Below are 18,456 nucleotides of genomic sequence, written 5' to 3'. Positions count from 1 at the left end.
GTGTTTAATGCGGCTTTTAGACCGTGTAACTGTGCGAGGACGGATTTTTGAAGACGTTTGTCCCGCTTCCCTGCAGAGGAAAACTGCGTGCTTGCACTCTTTCCCTGAATGCTCCGATCTGTGCATGTCAAGTATTTAGCGGATGTCATTGCTGATAAATATACGCTCGCTGATTTATATAAACGGCTTAAAACGTTTACAAAATGCACTTTACCAAAGTGCTCTGTTTTGTTTGTTCCATCCTTTTTGCACAGATAACATGATTTTTGCTGTAACCCCCCCCCAAAACACACACAAATTGCGATGCATTTTTAAAACAGTGGCCAATTCCAATTGGAACCAGATATGCACTCGATAAACTGACCTTTACAAAGAAGGCCATTGTTAAAGGCAACCCTGGAGGAAAGGCCGTTGGCAGTAGAGAGCCCAGCAAACCTTGAGACAAGGGCGCTCTGGTCAACTTAGACGACGGCATGCAGACCAGAAATGGTGGTGGCAGCGTCATGCTGTGGGGAGACTTTCTTCAGTGGGGAAAAGGGAAACTGGTTGGCGCTCAACAGGAAACCCAGCACAAACGATTTAAAGCTGGGGCCGGACAGCCCTAAAACCATTCAGCCCTGCCTGGATTTGAACAACGCAGCTCATGGAGGCTCTAAATTGAATCTAAACCCTGTGCACGCCACGCATTTCCGACTCTGGTTCAAACATGTATTTACAAAAAAACCAAAACCAAAAACCAAGCGTCTCCCCAATGAGATGGTCTGCCGTAATGAAATCCCTCTAAAATTGTGGACTGTGTGCCTAAATGTGTACCAGGGCGTCTGCAAGGAGCCGCATGTTGAGTGACAGCCGGCGTAGGATGCTTGAAGGGCATCTGGGCGGTACCTGTCAAGTGATTTAATTTCAACCCGTCTGGCACGCTTTGGCCCGCATAACACTTGCTTCCCCCCTCCCCTCCTCCCAGACCGAGCAGAAACACGCCTGATTCCTAGCCTGACAAACAGGCGGATAGAAATTAAAGACAATTGCTCGCTACTCTAAAATGATACCTCTCGAAAATCCTCTTCTCACGTTCGGCTTTCGTCTACTTCCTTCGCTGGAGTCTCACCTCGAGGTGGTGCTCCTATTGCTCGGTGTGCTTAAACAAAGTGCGCATGCAAATCTAGAAGTTATTTTTCCTCGCAGACGGGGTTTCTGTTTTTAGGCGCGGGGCGCCCCATGCCAGATTGTGTGCTTGAGCGTTTCAGGCTTCAGAGGCTATATGTGTTCTTGCAGCAGAACTTTAGATCTGTGGGTTATTATGGAAAAAAGGAGAGCATCTGCAGATGGAATGGAGAAACAAAGAAAGGCTGGAGAAGAACCGATGGAGGACTATGCTTCCTCCATCGGTGGGGTGGGGGGGAGCCGAATTATTCAGGCAGCGGGGGAAAAAAAAAAACATACACATCCACCTAAATATCCATAAGCGCTGCAGAGGAGAGATAAAAAACATTTAGAGAAAAAAGTCTTACTACTGCAGTCCAGGTTGGCCGGCGTGTTAATTAGTGAAGAGGTGGAGCGCTGCCGACAAGCGGCGAGGCCGCCGTTTTCCAAAATCACGTCGTATAGCAATTCTTTATTTTTTTTTTCCTCTTTCAGATACAACTTCTGTTTATATTCTGTACAGCACTGAAGGCACACGAAAAAACCCAAGGATGAAACGGAACAGAGGTATATACAAAATGTACAGAATAAATAAGTCAATCTAGTTAAGGTAGAAAAAGCTACAGAGTGTGTGCTTACATGAGCCGCTCGGGGGGGGGAAACAGGAACCCGAATCTGGTTCGCTCTTGCAAAAGTCTTTCTCCAGCTGTTCCTGGATGCTTTTTAATTGATCCAACAAAACAATAATAATAATAATAATAATAATAAAAAATAAGAAGAATGGCATCAATCTCACACACGTACACAAAAAGCACACGAAATGAGCACGTAGCAGCGGCTCAGTTCTGGCGGAAAACCAAAAGGAGACCCTTTTTTTTTCAGCAGGACTTTAAGTTGATTGTCATGCACCATCTTATGGCGTTTAAATAGTGCAATGCGTTTGTACAAGTTGTGTGGATACTGTACTCCCCCTCTTCCTGACTGATCTGCTCGGCTGGTATAAAAATAAAGTTCCTCTGACTGCGGCGCCGCAGCGTCTTGGATCAATCATCTGTCAGGGGGACATCTTGTAACCGCGCTCCTGTCGCTGTTTCTCAGTGTACTCGGCTGTTTGTCTTGCTGACTCTACGGCAACAACAAGCGCTCCGGTTGCAGCGTTAAAGCTGCTCTTGTGAATGGGGGTGGGGGGGGGGGGGTGGGGGGTAATCAGGTCACGGCCAGAATCGGGATAGACTGATTAAGCGGAATTCTGGGTCAAGCACTGATTGAAATTCACTCGATTCTTTCCAAACATCTGCTTTATCCTGGGTGGGTGGGGGTGGGGGAGGGGGGGGGGGGTACGGGTTGTGCTGCGTGGATCAATTCACTAGGCTGCTGTAGGAGCATGAAAATTTAATCACATGTAAAAAGCTGATTGAGTGGATTTCACTGTGGGGTTGTAACCCAGGCCTGCTCTGCAGACGGCGACTCCTTCCTCTGTGTTTTGATTTGGCTGAGACTTCTCTCCTGAGGATGCACCGATCAGCCGGCCAGAGATTGCAACCCTTGATCCACTCTTAAAGTGCATCAAACGAATCTGCACCGACGCCTCCCTTTTCTTTTTGGGTTTGTAACTGCCAGCTCTGTTTTTTTTTTTTTTTTTTGCTCTTTAGAGAAAAAAAATCTGCATTGGCCAAAATTTGACACATAGAGCGACGGACCAGAAATCGGTCTGAGCCGAGAAGAGCCCAATCGGTGCACCTCTGAAACATTGCACCTTTAAGCAGCCACCTCGACGGATGAGCAGATAACACAGTTCACACGCTTACATTCTGTGCTACAATTAAAAACATGTGCATGTGTGTATATATATATATATTTCTCTTATCATAGTTCTACGTTTATACATTTCACACTGTGGAAAGTAGAGGAGGGCAAACAGGCTAAGGCACTTGGTTCAGACAATGACAACGTCTATAATTCAGCTCAGTTAAAAGCAGTCTGGTGCTCCAGAACCTCCAGGTAGTCCGGCTCGCTGTGAAGGTTTGCTTTCAGCTCAAAGTACTCGTTCTTGGTTTGTTCCAGCATGACCTTGCGCGGTCTCGCGTACATTATGGTCTCCATGAGCTTAAGCTCCTCCTGGTGCCCTGGGACCTGCATGTCCATGCCGGGCTGCAGCTGGGGCAGGTTTTTCCTGAAGTACTCCGTTATTCCCAGCTGCTGCTGCAGCTCCTTCTCCCTCTCCAGGATGTTCCTGTACAGGGAGCTGGGAGTCCCCAGCGCCACGAACTCCGCCGGGCGCTCCTCGGCGACGGCCCTGAACCTGGGGTTTCCTGTCAGCGGCGAGGTGTTCTCCTTCTCCATGATGCTGCGGCAGACGTGGTGCTTGGCGTCGTCCAGGCTGTAATCCAGGTCGGAGTCGTGGCCCTTGTGCTGCGCGCAGTAGGTGGGGTTGCGGCAGATCTGCACGATGGGGCTGTGGGACCTGTCCTCGTACAGGCTGGCGGGTCCCGCTCTCTGGGTCACAGTGTGGTGGGTGGTCTTCTGCCCGTACATGCTGTAATGCAAGTGGATGGGCGACGTGCTGCTGGTGTTCTCCCGCGCCGGCTCCTCTGCGGCTTTCTTCTTCGCCCTCCGCCGCCGCCGGTGCACCACGAAGACCACCAGGCCGGCCGAGCAGAAGATGATCATGAGGACGAAGATGAGGAGGCTCAGGATGAGGACGGAGAGTGGGATGGTGTCGGTCAGGGAGATGAGCAGACCTCTGTCCCGTTGGCCGGGTGGCCCCAGAGTGGCGGTGGCCGTCTCCTCCCCGCCTTGCGCCCCCGGGTTGTACGTTCCCAACCCGGGACAGAGCGTCTCGTGGTGGAGGCTTCTCAGCTCGGCCTGCATCGCCTTCTTCGGGGTGTGGCAGAGAACGGAGCCCACCACCGTGTCCTTCCTCAGCTTCTCCAGCCACTGCTTGAGGCTGAGCAAGTCGCAGCTGCAGTCCCAGGGGTTGTCCTCTAAATAGATCTGCTCCAGCGCGTCCAGCTGATCCAGTACGTTGCTCACCGGCAGGTGCATCAGCAGGTTCTTCCTCAGGTTCAGTTTGGTCAGGGGCACGTTGCGGAATATCTGGGCGGGCAGCGAGCTCAGCAGGTTGTTGTTCAGCGACAGCAGCTTGAGGTTTGGCAGGGGGTTGAACGTGCCGGGAGCGATCTCCTTCAGGAGGTTGTATTCCAGGTAGAGGAACTCCAGGTTGTGGAGACCCACAAACATGGTGGAGAAAAGCTTCTCGATCCGGTTGCCGTTCAAGTGAAGCTTCTTCAAGCTGCTCAGGCTGAGAAAGGTTTCGTTGTCGATGTAGTCGATCCGGTTGTTTGCCAGGTTGAGCAACTCCAAACTATCGTATGTGACAAAGTCATACTTGAAGAGTTTCTGGATCATGTTTCCTGTCATGACCAGTTTCGTAGGGCTCTGCTGGAGTATTCCGATGTCAGACACCTTCTGAATTCCCCGGTCCTGGCAGTGCATCAAAAAACCGGCCACCGGGTGATTGTGACAGGAACAGTGCTCCACGCAGGGACTGTCAGGAATGTGAGATGGTGTCTGTTTGGGAGCCTGAGCCACCTTGGTCGATGGCGTGACAACCATATCCAGGGATGGGGGTCCCTCAAGAGGAAGGTCTTTGTGGAATGGGCACAGAACGTCCCGCTTGACTTTGGCCAGGATGGTGCCCTTCAGGTGCTGCGGGGAGCTGCACACCACCTCACTGATGACCGACTGTGCCCTCATGTTCTCCATCCAGGTCTTTAAATGGAGGATATCGCAGTCACAGGTCCAGTCGTTGTCCTCCAGCAGCAGCTCCATGATCCGGCCGATGTGCTCCAGGAAGCCCACGTAGGGCAGCGTCTGCAGCTTGTTGCCCCGCAGATCGAGGTGGGTGAGGGGCACGAAGCGGAAGATGTTGCCGGGTAGAAACTCGATGGAATTGTCATTGAGGATGAGGACTTTGAGGCGGATCAGTTTGTTGAAGGCCCCCGGTTCGATGATCCGGATGAAATTGGTGTCCGCTTGGAGAAACTCCAAGTTTACCAGACCCTGAAAAGTGTCCTCTTTCAGGGTGACAAGAAAATTGCTATTTATGTGGAGCTTTTTCAGCGATCCGAGAGTGCTAAAGACCCCCGGCTCCAGCTCTTGTATGCTATTACCCCCGATGTGCAGAGAAAGGGCGCCCCTAAGCCCTTCCATTTCCTCGACTCGGAGCTCGACTAAGTCGTTTTTGTAAAGGTTCAGATGGAAGGAGACACCTGACGGGATTTGGATTTGGGAGATTTTGCTGATGTTCCTCTGCTCACAGTTGAGATGAAGGACGCCGTCCTTCGCCTCGCAGGAACACAGGGAGTCACACGACTCGCTGATGAAGGATGAAGGCTCGGAGGGATGAACGTCTTGGGTTTGAGCCGCCGAGAGAAACAAGCCGATGAAAACAAGACAGGGCTGCATTTCGGACCGCGATATCTGTGGAGACAGAGACAGATAAGAGGTTTGAGTGCGTTTGCTTTAGAAAAAAAACACACTTGGTTAATTAATTCATGGTGTGTTTTAATAGATCCAATAATCTTAATTCTAACGTGCTCCAACACATGATTTCCACTTCATGAACGCGGGGACGAAGGGCGGCGTGAAACGTGCTTTTATGAGGTGATTATATGCATGAAGGGAAAACAAGCTGTTCTTGGATGAAGGCACTCTTGTTCTGCAGAATAATCTTTATATTAATGATAAGTGTTTGAAAAAAAAAAGAAGATATAAATCCACCAACTCTTGTACGCCTCTTGCTCCCAGTAAAAAGAGAGCTCACATTTAAATGTATTGCAGCAGAGCTGGGTGGGCCCCGTCTCTTACATTCAGGGCAAGAGACTTTTTTTATCAGGATTGGGTTGTTTCTGGAGAAACTGGTTTGTAAATAAGTGCTGAAGTTGGATAAGCTCTACCTTTCAAAAAACAATATGTGATTCCTTTGAGCTGTTTTACATTTTATCACATTAAATGTACTCCCATTTATTTAATCAGCATTCTATACAAAGGAAGTACGGAGTCCTCTACAGCTTCCAACAGGTTTTCTTCCATTGCTCCATCTTCCTTGTGAGTCTGACCAGCTCCGCTTGATTTATTCATACAGTCAACGATACAACTATCATTAAATACGCTTTGAAGGCGTTTCAGGAAGAAAACCAGGTCTAATTTGTTTCCAACTACACAGAAGCACAACAAATACAGTTCACATAAACAACCCAATGCCACAGCATCCAACCTGATCGTACATGTGACACAAAAGCTTTGGTTTTGAGCAGTTTGTGGAAAGTTATGTAAGGATGCCTGTCCTACTGGAGGCCTCTTACACAGCAAGCATGTGGAGGCAGTGAAAAGAAACATCTTCATCCTGTTCCTTCCTTCTACAGATGAGAAATGACGCTGCCTGCTGCAGAGTATTTTTGTTTCCCAACCTTGCATCAATCCTTTGCCATCCAGACAGATGTTGAGCGGCCCCTCGTCTCCGCTTTCAGCTTCTAACACTTGCATGATGCCGTTAATTTTTGTATTCTCTTAAGATTGCAACCTCCTACTTGGCGAGGAAAATCCCATTATAAAAATGACCAAAATCCCTGCTTTTGTGTTTGTTCATCACATAGAATTCCCCCAAAACACATTAAAGTTTGTGGTTGGAACTGGAGAAAATGTGAAAGGCTCTATTGATGTAAGTGGGCCACATCTTCTAAACACCTCTAATCTGCTACGTAAATTGTGGGGCTGCAGCTAATGATTGTTTGGGTAATCGTTTTGATAATTCTGATAATGCAGTAACCATATAAAGCTGGCACAATCTGCAGTTTTAAGCTTATTTTGGGTAATAGAGAAGGTAAAATGCATGTAAACAATTAAATTCCTTTTACTGAAAAAAATCTGTATTTTATTGCTTAAAATGTAATAAGGTAACACTTTTACAAACAGGTGCACATGATTTGGTCAACGGGGAACACCTTGGGAACTAATCATGTACTAATTGGTAATTAACCAGTACTTACTGGGGAATACACAGCCCAGCCTTATTTGGAGGTGGTTGGTTTGTTACCAAAGAATGTATAAATTATGTATAAACCCTACATCAGTGAGGTCACAGCTCATAACTGTCTAAAACCTAGTTTCCTAGTGATTACTCTCGTTTGTAATCCTATTCATGAAAGCAATGTTATATTATTGTACTGCTGTCATCGTAATTATGTCTGAATATCAATTTCTGAGTACCAAATCATTGCCTGGCTATTATTTTGTTAACTTCATGCAGTAAAACATCATACCAAGTACTTACTGAGGAACCGATCTTTACTTAATCAGTACCTGAGAGCTACCAATCATTACTCAATCAGTCTATCAGCCAATACCAACCAAGACCTTTATGTTCTCTTACAAATATGTCAGACATAATTTCTAGGACACAGTTCTGGTCAATAAGGTTTAGCTGTGTGTCCCCTAGTAAGTACTGGTTAACTACCTATTAGTACATGATTAGTTACCGGGGTGTATCCGAGTAGTTAGTCATATTTTGCGTACCTTATTGTAAAGTGTTACATGTAGTAATATAATAATAATAATAATAATAATAATAATAATAATAATAATAATAATAATAATAATGTTTTTAGTGTACATTTGAAAGTTTGTAGCAAAGATGCATCTCCAGCGAGAAAAAAAAAAAAGGTTCCAACATCATGGATGACAGCTCAGCTGTTTCTGGTTGATTTAACATCAGTACAGAGCTCGCTGCCTCTGTGTTGAAAATGATCAACAAAAACACGCATACAGTCTCACTTCCATTTTGCATTCTGGATTTTAAGGCGATATTTCTTTTTTGAAATTTTGTAATGTTATCCAAATAAAATCAAACCCCTGCAGTGTACTTAAGGGCCACTCTGAATGTTTTAGAGCAGAAAACAAACAAGAAGTAATTACACCTTACATGTCGAAATAGTAAAATGCTCAATTCAATTCAGGCATAATAATAAGCACTGCTTTTTATATTAAAAGCCTCATTTTAAGTTTCCTAGCTGAAGCGACGGGTATGCCAAAGTGAACTCGTTTACCTTAATTTTGCAGAACTTTGTGTTAAAACCCTTTCGTGTTCAGTGTTTTTACAAGAAGCCTTGGAATTGCCTAATTTCTGCATTTATTATGTTATAAAACTACACAATATATGTTTTAATCAAACGTTTTATGGCACGAATTAACAAAACAACTGCAAAAGAAATCCATTGAACAGAACCAGAACCACGCTCTCCATTAACCGCACCGTGGGATGGACGGTTCAGAAAACTAAGCGCTTTTTGTGCTTCATTGTGTTTTATGCGTGAGGCTGGATTGTACCGAAGGGCATCAACGTCCTGGCCACGTGAGAAACCAGACCGAGACGCTCTCTTTCCACTGACTCAGTGCGGGATACTGCTGGTTTTTAAGAAAATGTCTCTATTCCACTGAATTATCTGCCCTTTATACGTGCTGACTCATCGGGCCTAAGACTTTCTCGTTGTGAGTCATGCGATGTAAAGTCATTTCAGTCAATGTCTAACCCACGTTCGTGGCAGCCGCTCTATATGACCGACGAAGGGGCTTGGTGCCTCTGATTATCCAGGAAAAAGCAAGCTCAAACGCAGCAGGCCGACTCCTTAAAGGTCGTCTGGCGGCTGACCTCACAGGCTGCACTGCGGTCCGCTGAAAACCCAATCCGGGCTCTCCTGTGAAGAGGAGTGCAGCGTTTCTCTGCGCTGCAGTTGGACTGAGTGGCACAAGCAATGGTTAGAAATGTACTTTTCAGGGAAGCGGAATCAGCAGTCGATCAGAATCCATCGCACAAAGAGACGGCGTGCGGATCAAACGCCACTTCCCACCCAGGTGGGGGGAGGGGGCACTGGGTAAGTGTAGACATCTTCCCAGATCAAGGGAGGAGCAGCGATTCCGTGTTAACGCGCAAGAGCTCTTCAAAGGGGCGGGATGGCAGCAGACGGGAGCTGTTGGCGGTAATGAATCAGATTAGCGCCTGAAAGAGAAGAGCGAGAATGGGCGAGCCCGGCTGGGCTGATGCGGCTCCGGGTTCGGTGGGGAAGGAATCCGCTGAGTCACGGGTTTCAGCCGCGATACGCAGCCCTTCTGTTGACTGAAGTTGCGGAGAACACTTCCGCCCAGGTGAACAGACGAGGCGTGGGGACACTGAAGGGGTGTTTGGCCTGCACTAGATAGTGTGTGTGTGTGTGTGTGTGTGTACATGTTTAGGAATGTGGACTGAAAGCTAAATATAGAAGTCCTTATCTCCGTCGCGCCGCACCACACGCATCCCTTCACAGTCACTACCGGCAGGTGAAGACCTCTCGGAGGAGAACATCTCGCCTCTCTCCGGCCTCTCTCTCTCGCTTCGTTCAATTATGCAAGCGAGGGGGAAATATCGATCACAACCAAGTCATCACTATTGGGTGTTTAGGCATAAACTGCAAGGTCACCGTCGGCGTCCCCGACTCTCCTGATCCTCACTTGATCTCATCTGCAACTGCTGGAAAAATGGCAGGAGGTTGGCGTGCTGGAGATGATTGTAAAAAAAAATATGCCGTTTTTTTTTTCTGATTCAGCTGCTGGGGCACAAAACCCTTCCCGGAATAAGCCAATAAATATCTCCGAACGTGACCGAGCATTCCCGCTGAAGACTTCTCCCTCACCAAAACACGAGACAAAATTATACACCGGAGAAATTAGCTGCGTCTTCTCGCCTCCAGGGACGCGCTGTGCTCCGAGCCGCCGTGGAAAAAACTCTACAAGTTTTAGACGGCGGCACCGTGGAAGATTTCCCTGAGACAAACTCATTACGCAGACGAAACTAGGATTTACTGCACCTGAGCGCAGTGGAGACAATCGCTCCATCTTTCCAGATGTGCTTCGCAATTCTGTGGGAAATCACAGTTTTCAACAAGCAGCAAGTTTTTCCTGCTTGTTTTTCCAGGTGTAAACTCCAGACCGGCATTGGCAGAGTTTCCGGTCATTAGTAGCACCTTTTTATAGTATATAAAAAAAAACAACCTTCAGTTTGAGTTTCTATAGGGGACATACTTGAACCCGTTGTGAACAATAGTAACTTCATGTCGTCACATAGCATGAAGGTGTATTAGATACAAATGATGATATTGGGAACACTTTACCCTCATCTCTTTTGTTTTCTCAAACGTTGCACAACTTAACTTATTGTATAAGGTGTCTCTACTTGATAAATTATTCTTTTGACAGCAAGAATTTAACTTATTTTTAGTTTTGACAGAAGAAGAAGCCACAAAGGGGTTAAATTCAATTGAATTTTATGTATTTAGCGGCAATTCACAACACATGTCATCTATTGGCACTTTACAGTCAAATTCAATCAAATATACAGAGCCTCCAAGGACCCCACAAAGGAATGAAGGAATAAACAGCAAATAGAACAGACGGTCAATCAGACGGACAAAAGGACAAAGTCGAATGAATGGATGGGTAGAATGGATCGACAGACGAATGAAACGAAATAAAACCATACAAATGATTACAGAGACGACTGAACGGACACACCGGACACACAGTCGGAGTGAGAAAGCAACGGACCAACAAAGGGTTTAAATGACTGAACAGAAGACGGGGAAAACAATCAGTTGGACAAAAGAACAGATGAAAGAAATGGACATACAGACCAAAAATCAGACCGACGAACGGAGAGGTGAATAAAATGGCAAAAAGACTGGCAGAGGTGAATGGGCAGATGAGAAAACAGAGAATGGACAAATGAAATAGCTGAACAGCATCAGGATGGAAAGGAAAACTAAGAGGGACACAATTTATTTCCTGCTCATGTTTAGTTTCCCCACATTTACGCCGACCTAAAGAATCTTTTATTTTTTGGCTTTTACAGTATGTTCCCCAAACTGCATGGGCGCTTACGTGTGATTCTCTGCAAGCTACAGTTGCCGCCGTTTGTGATCAGTAAAATCTAATTAGCCGAACTCCTTCATTAAGAATTGTTTATTCAATGCAAAGCGCCGAGTAGGTGAGGCCAAAAATACCCCCCCCCCCCACCCCCGTTAATGGTTATCAGCACGAGCTTGTTGAAGAGTCCGCCGGTGGTCACTGCCTGCAGCTATCGCCGCTGTGCCCAGCTGGCTTTCAGGACAATGCGAAATGAAAAAAAAAAACGACTATTAGAAGATGTTATCTGCATGATAGCACTGCTGATGGGAGGTATTGGAGGCAGCAGCCCCGCTGCTCTCGTTTTCTCCGGATTTCAAACAGACTTCTTTAACCGATCCATTTTTCAGGCAATCAATGTTGCATGTGACTCCTCTGTGACGGCCGGAGGAGATGAAACATTTTTTTTCTCCTCCACCTCTCACAGTGCCGCTCTTCCAATCGCTCTCCTATGCAAGGACTCGGATGAGTTTCTCTCCCCGTTTCGGACGATTCAATTAGATCTCGGCTCCGGTCTCCTCTCGCCGTCCGACGTCAAAAACCGCCGCGGACCTTGAGGTGGGTCGGGCCCGCGGAGAGAAGAGTGGAGAGGAAAAGGGGAGAAAGTGCTGATAGAATATTTATCAAACATGGAGCCCCCTCCAGCTGCAGGAGGACAAGACAACAGGGTGGGCCCTCTTACGAAGCCAGAAATAGCCTGTTCACACTTAAAGACCCCCCCCCCTCCCCATCAGAATATCAACTCACCGGAGTCCTGCATGGGACCGACACATCTGGTCAGCACCACCACCGCTCTCTGTGGCTGTAGAAGTAAAGCACCTAGAGACGCTTCGCTGCTGTAAACCAACTGACGAATCATTTCAATTACCGCGACGCAGCGTTACTCTTTTAAACTGAAATTTCCATTAAAACTTTATTGGGGTGACCGCTGCGTCTCGGACGCAAACACCAATCAGTACAGGAATTAATGAAAGCACCAAATGTTAAATGAAGCCGTTGTTGTTGTTTTGTTTTTTTTTACTTCAGATAACGCGGACTGCTTGCTGAAGACTTGATTAATACTCTGCAGGACAGCCACAACGAGACGCCTCGCGTGAAGCGTTTCGACTGTTGTCGGCTTTGAAAACAGGTCGATGCGGCAATGTAAACAGAGCAATTTCGAGCAAAACTTTATAATGAAAACTTTGGAGCAAAACTAGAGCGCTCTGAATGTCAGAAGACGTGCTCGGTGTGCTAGGAGGGATGACATTTGTCTTATATTGTTTAGTATTTGTAAATATTCCCAACTGTGAAAATGCTAAGAAATTACACCTTTTGCCCAATATTGCAAAGCCAGTTGGGCTAAAGTGTTTTGACTTTATTAGCTGAGTCCATCCGGGTTGAACTTGATTCATTTTGATGTTTTTATTGAAAGCTACTAGTATAAAGTAATGTTGACGTTACCCAGCCAATCAGCATTTGGTACACAGCTAGCATAGCAGTGAATCGGGTACTTCTTCAGCCATGTTTGTTTTGAAACGGTCTCAGATGGAGCTGACCAATGGGTGCAGCCCAACACCTGTGATGCAGCGCATCAAGATCAGCGCGCACCGGATTGAGACGAGAACGTCTGACACAGTGTTAGGGAGGACAACAGTTGGAACCTTTGTGCGGCATTTATGACGACGCCCGGTGAAGTGTCCGTTATCAGAAACTGGAAGGCGCAAAGTCCATTCATTTCTGATAATCGAACACCTCGAAGTAGAAACTTTTTATGGGTCTCCTATAGTACATTTTTAACTGACACCCTGCAGCCAATCGGAATTGACTATTCACCCAGACAACAGATCATCAATTATATCATTTAGCTGCTGCATCTTTAACTAGTTTTTTTTAATATTGAAGTTGTTTTTTTTAATAACCATGATGATATTGACGGATAAACTTGTACACTTTGATCAGAAAACAGCAGCAACAGTATCATACGCCTCTATATCAGGTTCGCACAGCTAATTGCGCCGTTTTCTGACAAAATGCTTATTGGTGAGCGGCACGCTTCACGCGCATGGTGCTCAGGGCTCTGCGGCCGCAGATACTTCTTGTCATCTGAACGTCTTTCATAGTTTGCCGCTGACGGGACACAAAACAGGAACGTAAACGCTGTAAGGCGTAACGGAACACGGACCTGGGGATGAACTGCAGTCGACGGTTTAGCGTATTAATTTTAGAGGCGCTGGAGTCATGTTCAGTGCTTGTCACTGTCAGAGGAAGTAACACGCACGGGAGCCATGCGCAGCCCGTAAAGCCGGAGCCTGATCCATTTATTTCATTTTTTTTCTTCTTCTTCTTGGGAGGAAGGCGGGTATGAGAGGCTCGTTATCCACAGCGGCGTTCAACAGATACGCCGGCTTGTCCGACTCGGGTAAAAGCCCCGCCACGTTTTCTAACAGATGTGGCTGTGGTGCGGGAAAAAATTGTTCAGAAAGATTCCCCCCAAGTCGAATCCACCCTGATGGACCTCAGTTTCTGATAGAAACATATGCTGATAGAACTAAGAATAGCAGCACAAGGTCTGCACAAGGAAGAGGGGAGGGAGGGCCGGCTCGCCTCGCCTCCCCGTGGCAAGTGCGATTTAGCAAGGCTTGCATTTCAAATGGTCTGTTTAACTAATGCGCAGTAATTAGTTCTCCAGAAATGAGCAGGCAGATTAAAGGCTGGCTTACACCGGGCGTCAAGGTGCGTCTACGCAGGGGGAGACCCATCTGTTGGCCGGCAGATGTGCGTTACTGTGTCTCCGGCAACGCTGTCGCTTTAAAGAGCGACACTTTCTGCCGCGCGGTGAGTCACCGGTGGGGACTGGCATGCCGGAGATGGATCTGTTTGGAGCAGAACGGTAAAAAAAAAAAAAAAAAAAAAAAAAAAAAAAAAAAGGTGGCTCTGTGAGAAGAGCAGGGAAATTCCATGCAGCAGAGATCTAGTCTGGAGTGGTGAACGCCACAGTTCATTAGTCCGCAGCCCAGACCTGAGTCGGTTGACTGATCACGGAGCAGAGCTTATTCTGTTTTTTTTAACCATCCCCTGCTCTAATATTTTAAAATTAAACATCTTAACAAGCCTCTTTTTCTTTTATTAAGCTTTTTGTTTTTCTAAGACATGGCAACGCGAATTAGTGCTTCATTGTGAAGCCATGAATAGCTTTCCAGTTTTTCCACTAAAAATGTCAATTGTCAATTAATCAAATCTGCCATATAATCAAAATTTTCAAAAAACACAACTTCCAAATCGCAGAGGTGTGGCTACGTAACAGTTAATGGATCAGACGGCTCCCTTAGGCGTCGGTGATGTGTTTATTTGGGGTTGCCTCCACATGGAAGGGAAGAGAGTTGCAGCAGTGAGATGATGTACTTTTATTTGTTTTAGAGTTTATATAATCATGCTGTTCTACCAGAAACTAGGGCTGGACGATATAGAAAAAAATGGCATATCGATAAAATAAAAATCATATTGATCGATATCGATAATTATTACATAGATTATTACATAGATTGCAGCCTTGGCCATTTTATACTGTTGTTTAGCAACTTATTTTTAAATACAGAACACACAGACACTGAATTCAAACTCAACCCTTTATTCAAGCAACTTTTTACCAAACTGCAAGTTTTTAAAAAAGAAAAAAAGAACGTGTGCTCTCTGAACTCTTTGAAGGGGGCGGGGCTTGGAGGGCGGAGCGTTCCTGGGTCTGCATTTGTGATTGGTTGGGAGGATGAAATTAACGCAAAAGGCAGGAAAACTGTTACTCTATTGAACTTTTCATTGACCCTTTTTTTTCCTATCATCGATATACTTCTATCGATCGATATATATCGGTTTTGAGTTATCGTCCAGCCCTATCAGAAACTTTCAGGAATCTCACTATAGCATCAAGTACTGGTCAAACTGTTCAACTGCTCTTTATGTTAAGGACTGATGTCCAACTCAACGAGCTGTTCTCTTGAATAAAAATATTCTGATTAATAAGAACAGTGAAATTTATTGTTTTAAAGCGTGGTCGTTTACAAACTTCTGTATCGACAGGGCATTTGTGTTGCTTGTGGTTAATACAGAGAAGAAGTCTAAATTAAATTATGGTTGTAATATATCGCAATTTTGAATTTTGGCAAAAATTGTACAGCCTTTGGGACCTATTTGTTGTTGTTTTTGTTAAATCTACTAGTATAATCTAATTATTGAATGACCATTTTATGTTCAGTTTAATATGAATACAGTAGCTCCTAGATGGTCTAAATGTGTTATTTTGTTTTTTTTAAAAGAACACCCTAAACACACTATTCCCATGGTAAAACCTGATGGCAGCATCATGCTGTGATGTTTTTTTGTTGGTACCAAATACAGGATATTCCTGGAAGAAAACCCAAGTACAGGCAGCAAAGAAAACAAGAAACTGCACTGCAAAAAGGGAACTAAAAGTAAGTAAAATTTTCTGGAAATTAGTGTATTTTTTTTTTTTGTATTTTGTATTTGAGAAGCTTAATAAGACTATTTGCCAATGGAGTGAGTATCTTTACCCCTAAAATAAGATAATTAGATACTCTACACTTGAAATAAGATGATGGGGATGAATTGTTCCTATTTTAAGTGCAAAAATCTTATTCCATGGGCAAATAGTCTTATTTACCTGCACTAATTAAGGAAAACTACATTGATTTCAAGAAAATTTCACTTACTTTTAGTTCCCTTTTTGCAGTGTGGAGCCAAAACTGAACGCAGAAAATACAGACTTAACCACGATGACTTGAAAATACAAAAGCGTGACACCCTCTTCAGATTTTATTTGGGGAAAAAAAAAGTCTTATTATGCCATCGTTGCTATGGCACCAGCCAATCACAGATCAGAGCCAATCAAGGGCTAATTGTGTGACATCACTGCGTTTTGTGGCACATTGTGTTTGTCTTTAAACTAACCCTTAAATTAAACACATTGAAGTTTATGGTTTTAAAGTGTTAAAATGGGGAGGGGGTTGGAGGGGGAGCTCAAATAGCGTGACTCCCCTTGCAAGGCACTGTAGCTGTTGGACGACATGAAAAGGAGCCACAAATAAAATATGTGGAGCAGACAAATCTGCTTACTGGGCCGGAACAAAAGAAGACGACTTTCAGTACCGCCGGTGCAAAAAACAGACACTTTCTGCCAACTCTGAAGAAGCACTTTTGTTCACAAACTGAACAAAGTAAAACAGAAAAAAAAACATTGCATAGAAGGTAACAAAGGTGTTAAAAATCAGCTTTACCTACTGTTGGTGAAAAAAAAAAAGTGACGGTGTCATCAACCCCCCGCTGTAACTGCAAATCTACCGAATGGAGCTGAGCGGTACTGTATGACTGCAGCGCTTTATGGCGGGTTACGCTGCTTCTATAAAACCGTGGGGGAGGGGCTTATCGGAGCTAACTGGGAGCCCGCCGCTCCAAAGCAGAACCCTGCTGGGTTTATTAATTGGACTAACTTCTGTAAAGTCCACCTACCAGTGACTGGAATAATAAGAAACTAATTAATGACAATTAGTTAAAAAGCCTACCAGAAAGAAACTGTGTGTGTTCTTTTTTTTTCATGTAGGCACATTGTGGAGGGACGTTGAGCCCACACAGTCAGAACAACAGGGGCCCGGCTTCAGGGCCCCGATTGTAAAACCTCTCAGCTACCCGAGCAGAAACATTTTTTTTTTTGCCATCTTTATATCCTTAGGGGGGGAAATATAGAAAAGAGGTCAAAAGCTGGGCACAGAGAAAGCCGGTGTGTGGATCTAACTCTGACGGATAATGACCGCTTCCATCATGCGTGACCCCTGCTCCTGTTCTTCCCTCGCTTCGCCCTCTGACTGTATATTCGCCAGATGCTGGTGGAATCCGTCCCTGTGTCACACAGAGGCCGGCGCAGGTTTACTTCGTGGAGCAGAGCCTCAGAACCGAGGGGGGGGGCAAGAAAAACGAGAGGAAATCCAGTCTGCGGCCGGCGGAAAGCGAGAAGCTGATTGAAACGGCGTGCAGACGGAGGCAGAGGGGCGAAAAAACACTTTTTTTTCATGGGAGACAGGATAACGGCGTTCAGAATAAAAAAAATAATAAAGATTGTCTCGCTTTTAAAGTTCAGACTGATGGGAAACCTGAGAAAGTTTCCTGTCTATCCAGCCTGTTTTTTTTTTAAGCTCTGCAACAGTGGCAGACTTAATTGAGTGCCTGACGACTTACCAGCTACGCGGGCTTTGGCTGACCCGTGTCGCCCGCCTGAACAAGACCTCTGAAGACCAATTAACTAGGATCGCCACAGAGGGCAATTAAAGCTGCTAGACAGAAGCCTTTTTTCTTTTTTCCATTTTGATAAAGGCCCATCTCAAAACGACCCGTTAAAACCCCGGCGTGTTGTCGAAGCGGATTAGGGCCGGATGTTGGCGTCGTGAAGATTAGCCGCCGTGTTTACGGACGACGCAGAGACGCACGTGGCTGTGGCGCTGTTTGCTCTGACAAGAGACGCTTCCCGGACGGCGGCGACGAAGCTCGCCGTCTTGTTCCCGCCCGGTGATTTTACCGCGGCGGACGTCGCCGTGTTGGGTGCAGACCGGCCTTAACGGCGGCTCTTTTATCACCGTATCCCAGCAGCACCGAGGGGTGCGCATCCTCCCATAGCATCGGGAGGCTTTGGCAGCGAGGAGTTGCGAGATAGTGAGGGTTGTTGCATCCAGTGACGGTGTGACATGGGGATAACCGATTACAGCCCCCCCCCCCCTCTCCTTACCCATCCACCCACTCACTCACTCACTCACTCACTCTCTCCAGTACTGGGGCTGCTTACTTGTGGATGCACCAATTACTGAGGGACTTGCACCCAACCCCCCTTCCCTCCCTTCCCTCCCTTCCCTCCCTCTCTCCCTTCCTCTGAATTGGAAGTGATGTGACTCGCCCTATAAAGTCAACATGGTCACTATGTACGCCCACGGAGCTGCCGAGATCCTGCCAGCGCCCGCGGCCCCCCCCCCCCCCGCTGCAGTCCAGGAGAAATAACTCTGACATCCGCCCCCGTTAAGAGGCGAGAGACAGTGCAACTCACTCGCCCCCCACCCCGCCCCCCTCCTCTCGTTTTAGTTTGCCATTTATTTATTTATTCATTTATTTTTCCAGCATGCACATTTGTGACTGATTCAACATTTTCTCGGCTGATCCCCTCCGCCTGACCGGAGGCTGATAGCTGGCCGGCTGCTCTGGAGCCTCTAAACCTCCATCGGTCGGGGGGTGGGGGGGGGGGCAACATCGCTTGGCTCACTTCACCTGCCCAAACACCTGATCAAA

At 46.1% G+C, this 18,456-nt stretch overlaps 1 protein-coding gene across 1 annotated transcript; it reads right to left on the bottom strand.

Annotated features, from left to right (window-relative positions):
• Positions 1-1,519: 1,519 nt before the first annotated feature.
• LOC118557717 (SLIT and NTRK-like protein 6) lies at positions 1,520-5,616 on the bottom strand. Its single transcript, XM_036127941.1, has one exon. It carries the CDS (start codon positions 5,608-5,610, stop codon positions 3,109-3,111), a length of 2,502 nt encoding a protein of 833 aa, XP_035983834.1. The 5' UTR covers positions 5,611-5,616; the 3' UTR covers positions 1,520-3,108.
• Between the last annotated feature and the right edge of the window lie 12,840 nt (positions 5,617-18,456).

Source organism: Fundulus heteroclitus, chromosome 24 (genome assembly GCF_011125445.2).
Source record: "Fundulus heteroclitus isolate FHET01 chromosome 24, MU-UCD_Fhet_4.1, whole genome shotgun sequence".
In the NCBI taxonomy this organism is placed as follows: domain Eukaryota; kingdom Metazoa; phylum Chordata; class Actinopteri; order Cyprinodontiformes; family Fundulidae; genus Fundulus; species Fundulus heteroclitus.
This window is presented reverse-complemented; position numbering and strand designations above follow the sequence as displayed.

What these genes read in the sequence shown, in the direction of transcription:
- LOC118557717 (XM_036127941.1), bottom strand. Translation starts at nt 5,610, where the DNA reads ATGCAGCCCTGTCTTGTTTTCATCGGCTTGTTTCTCTCGGCGGCTCAA.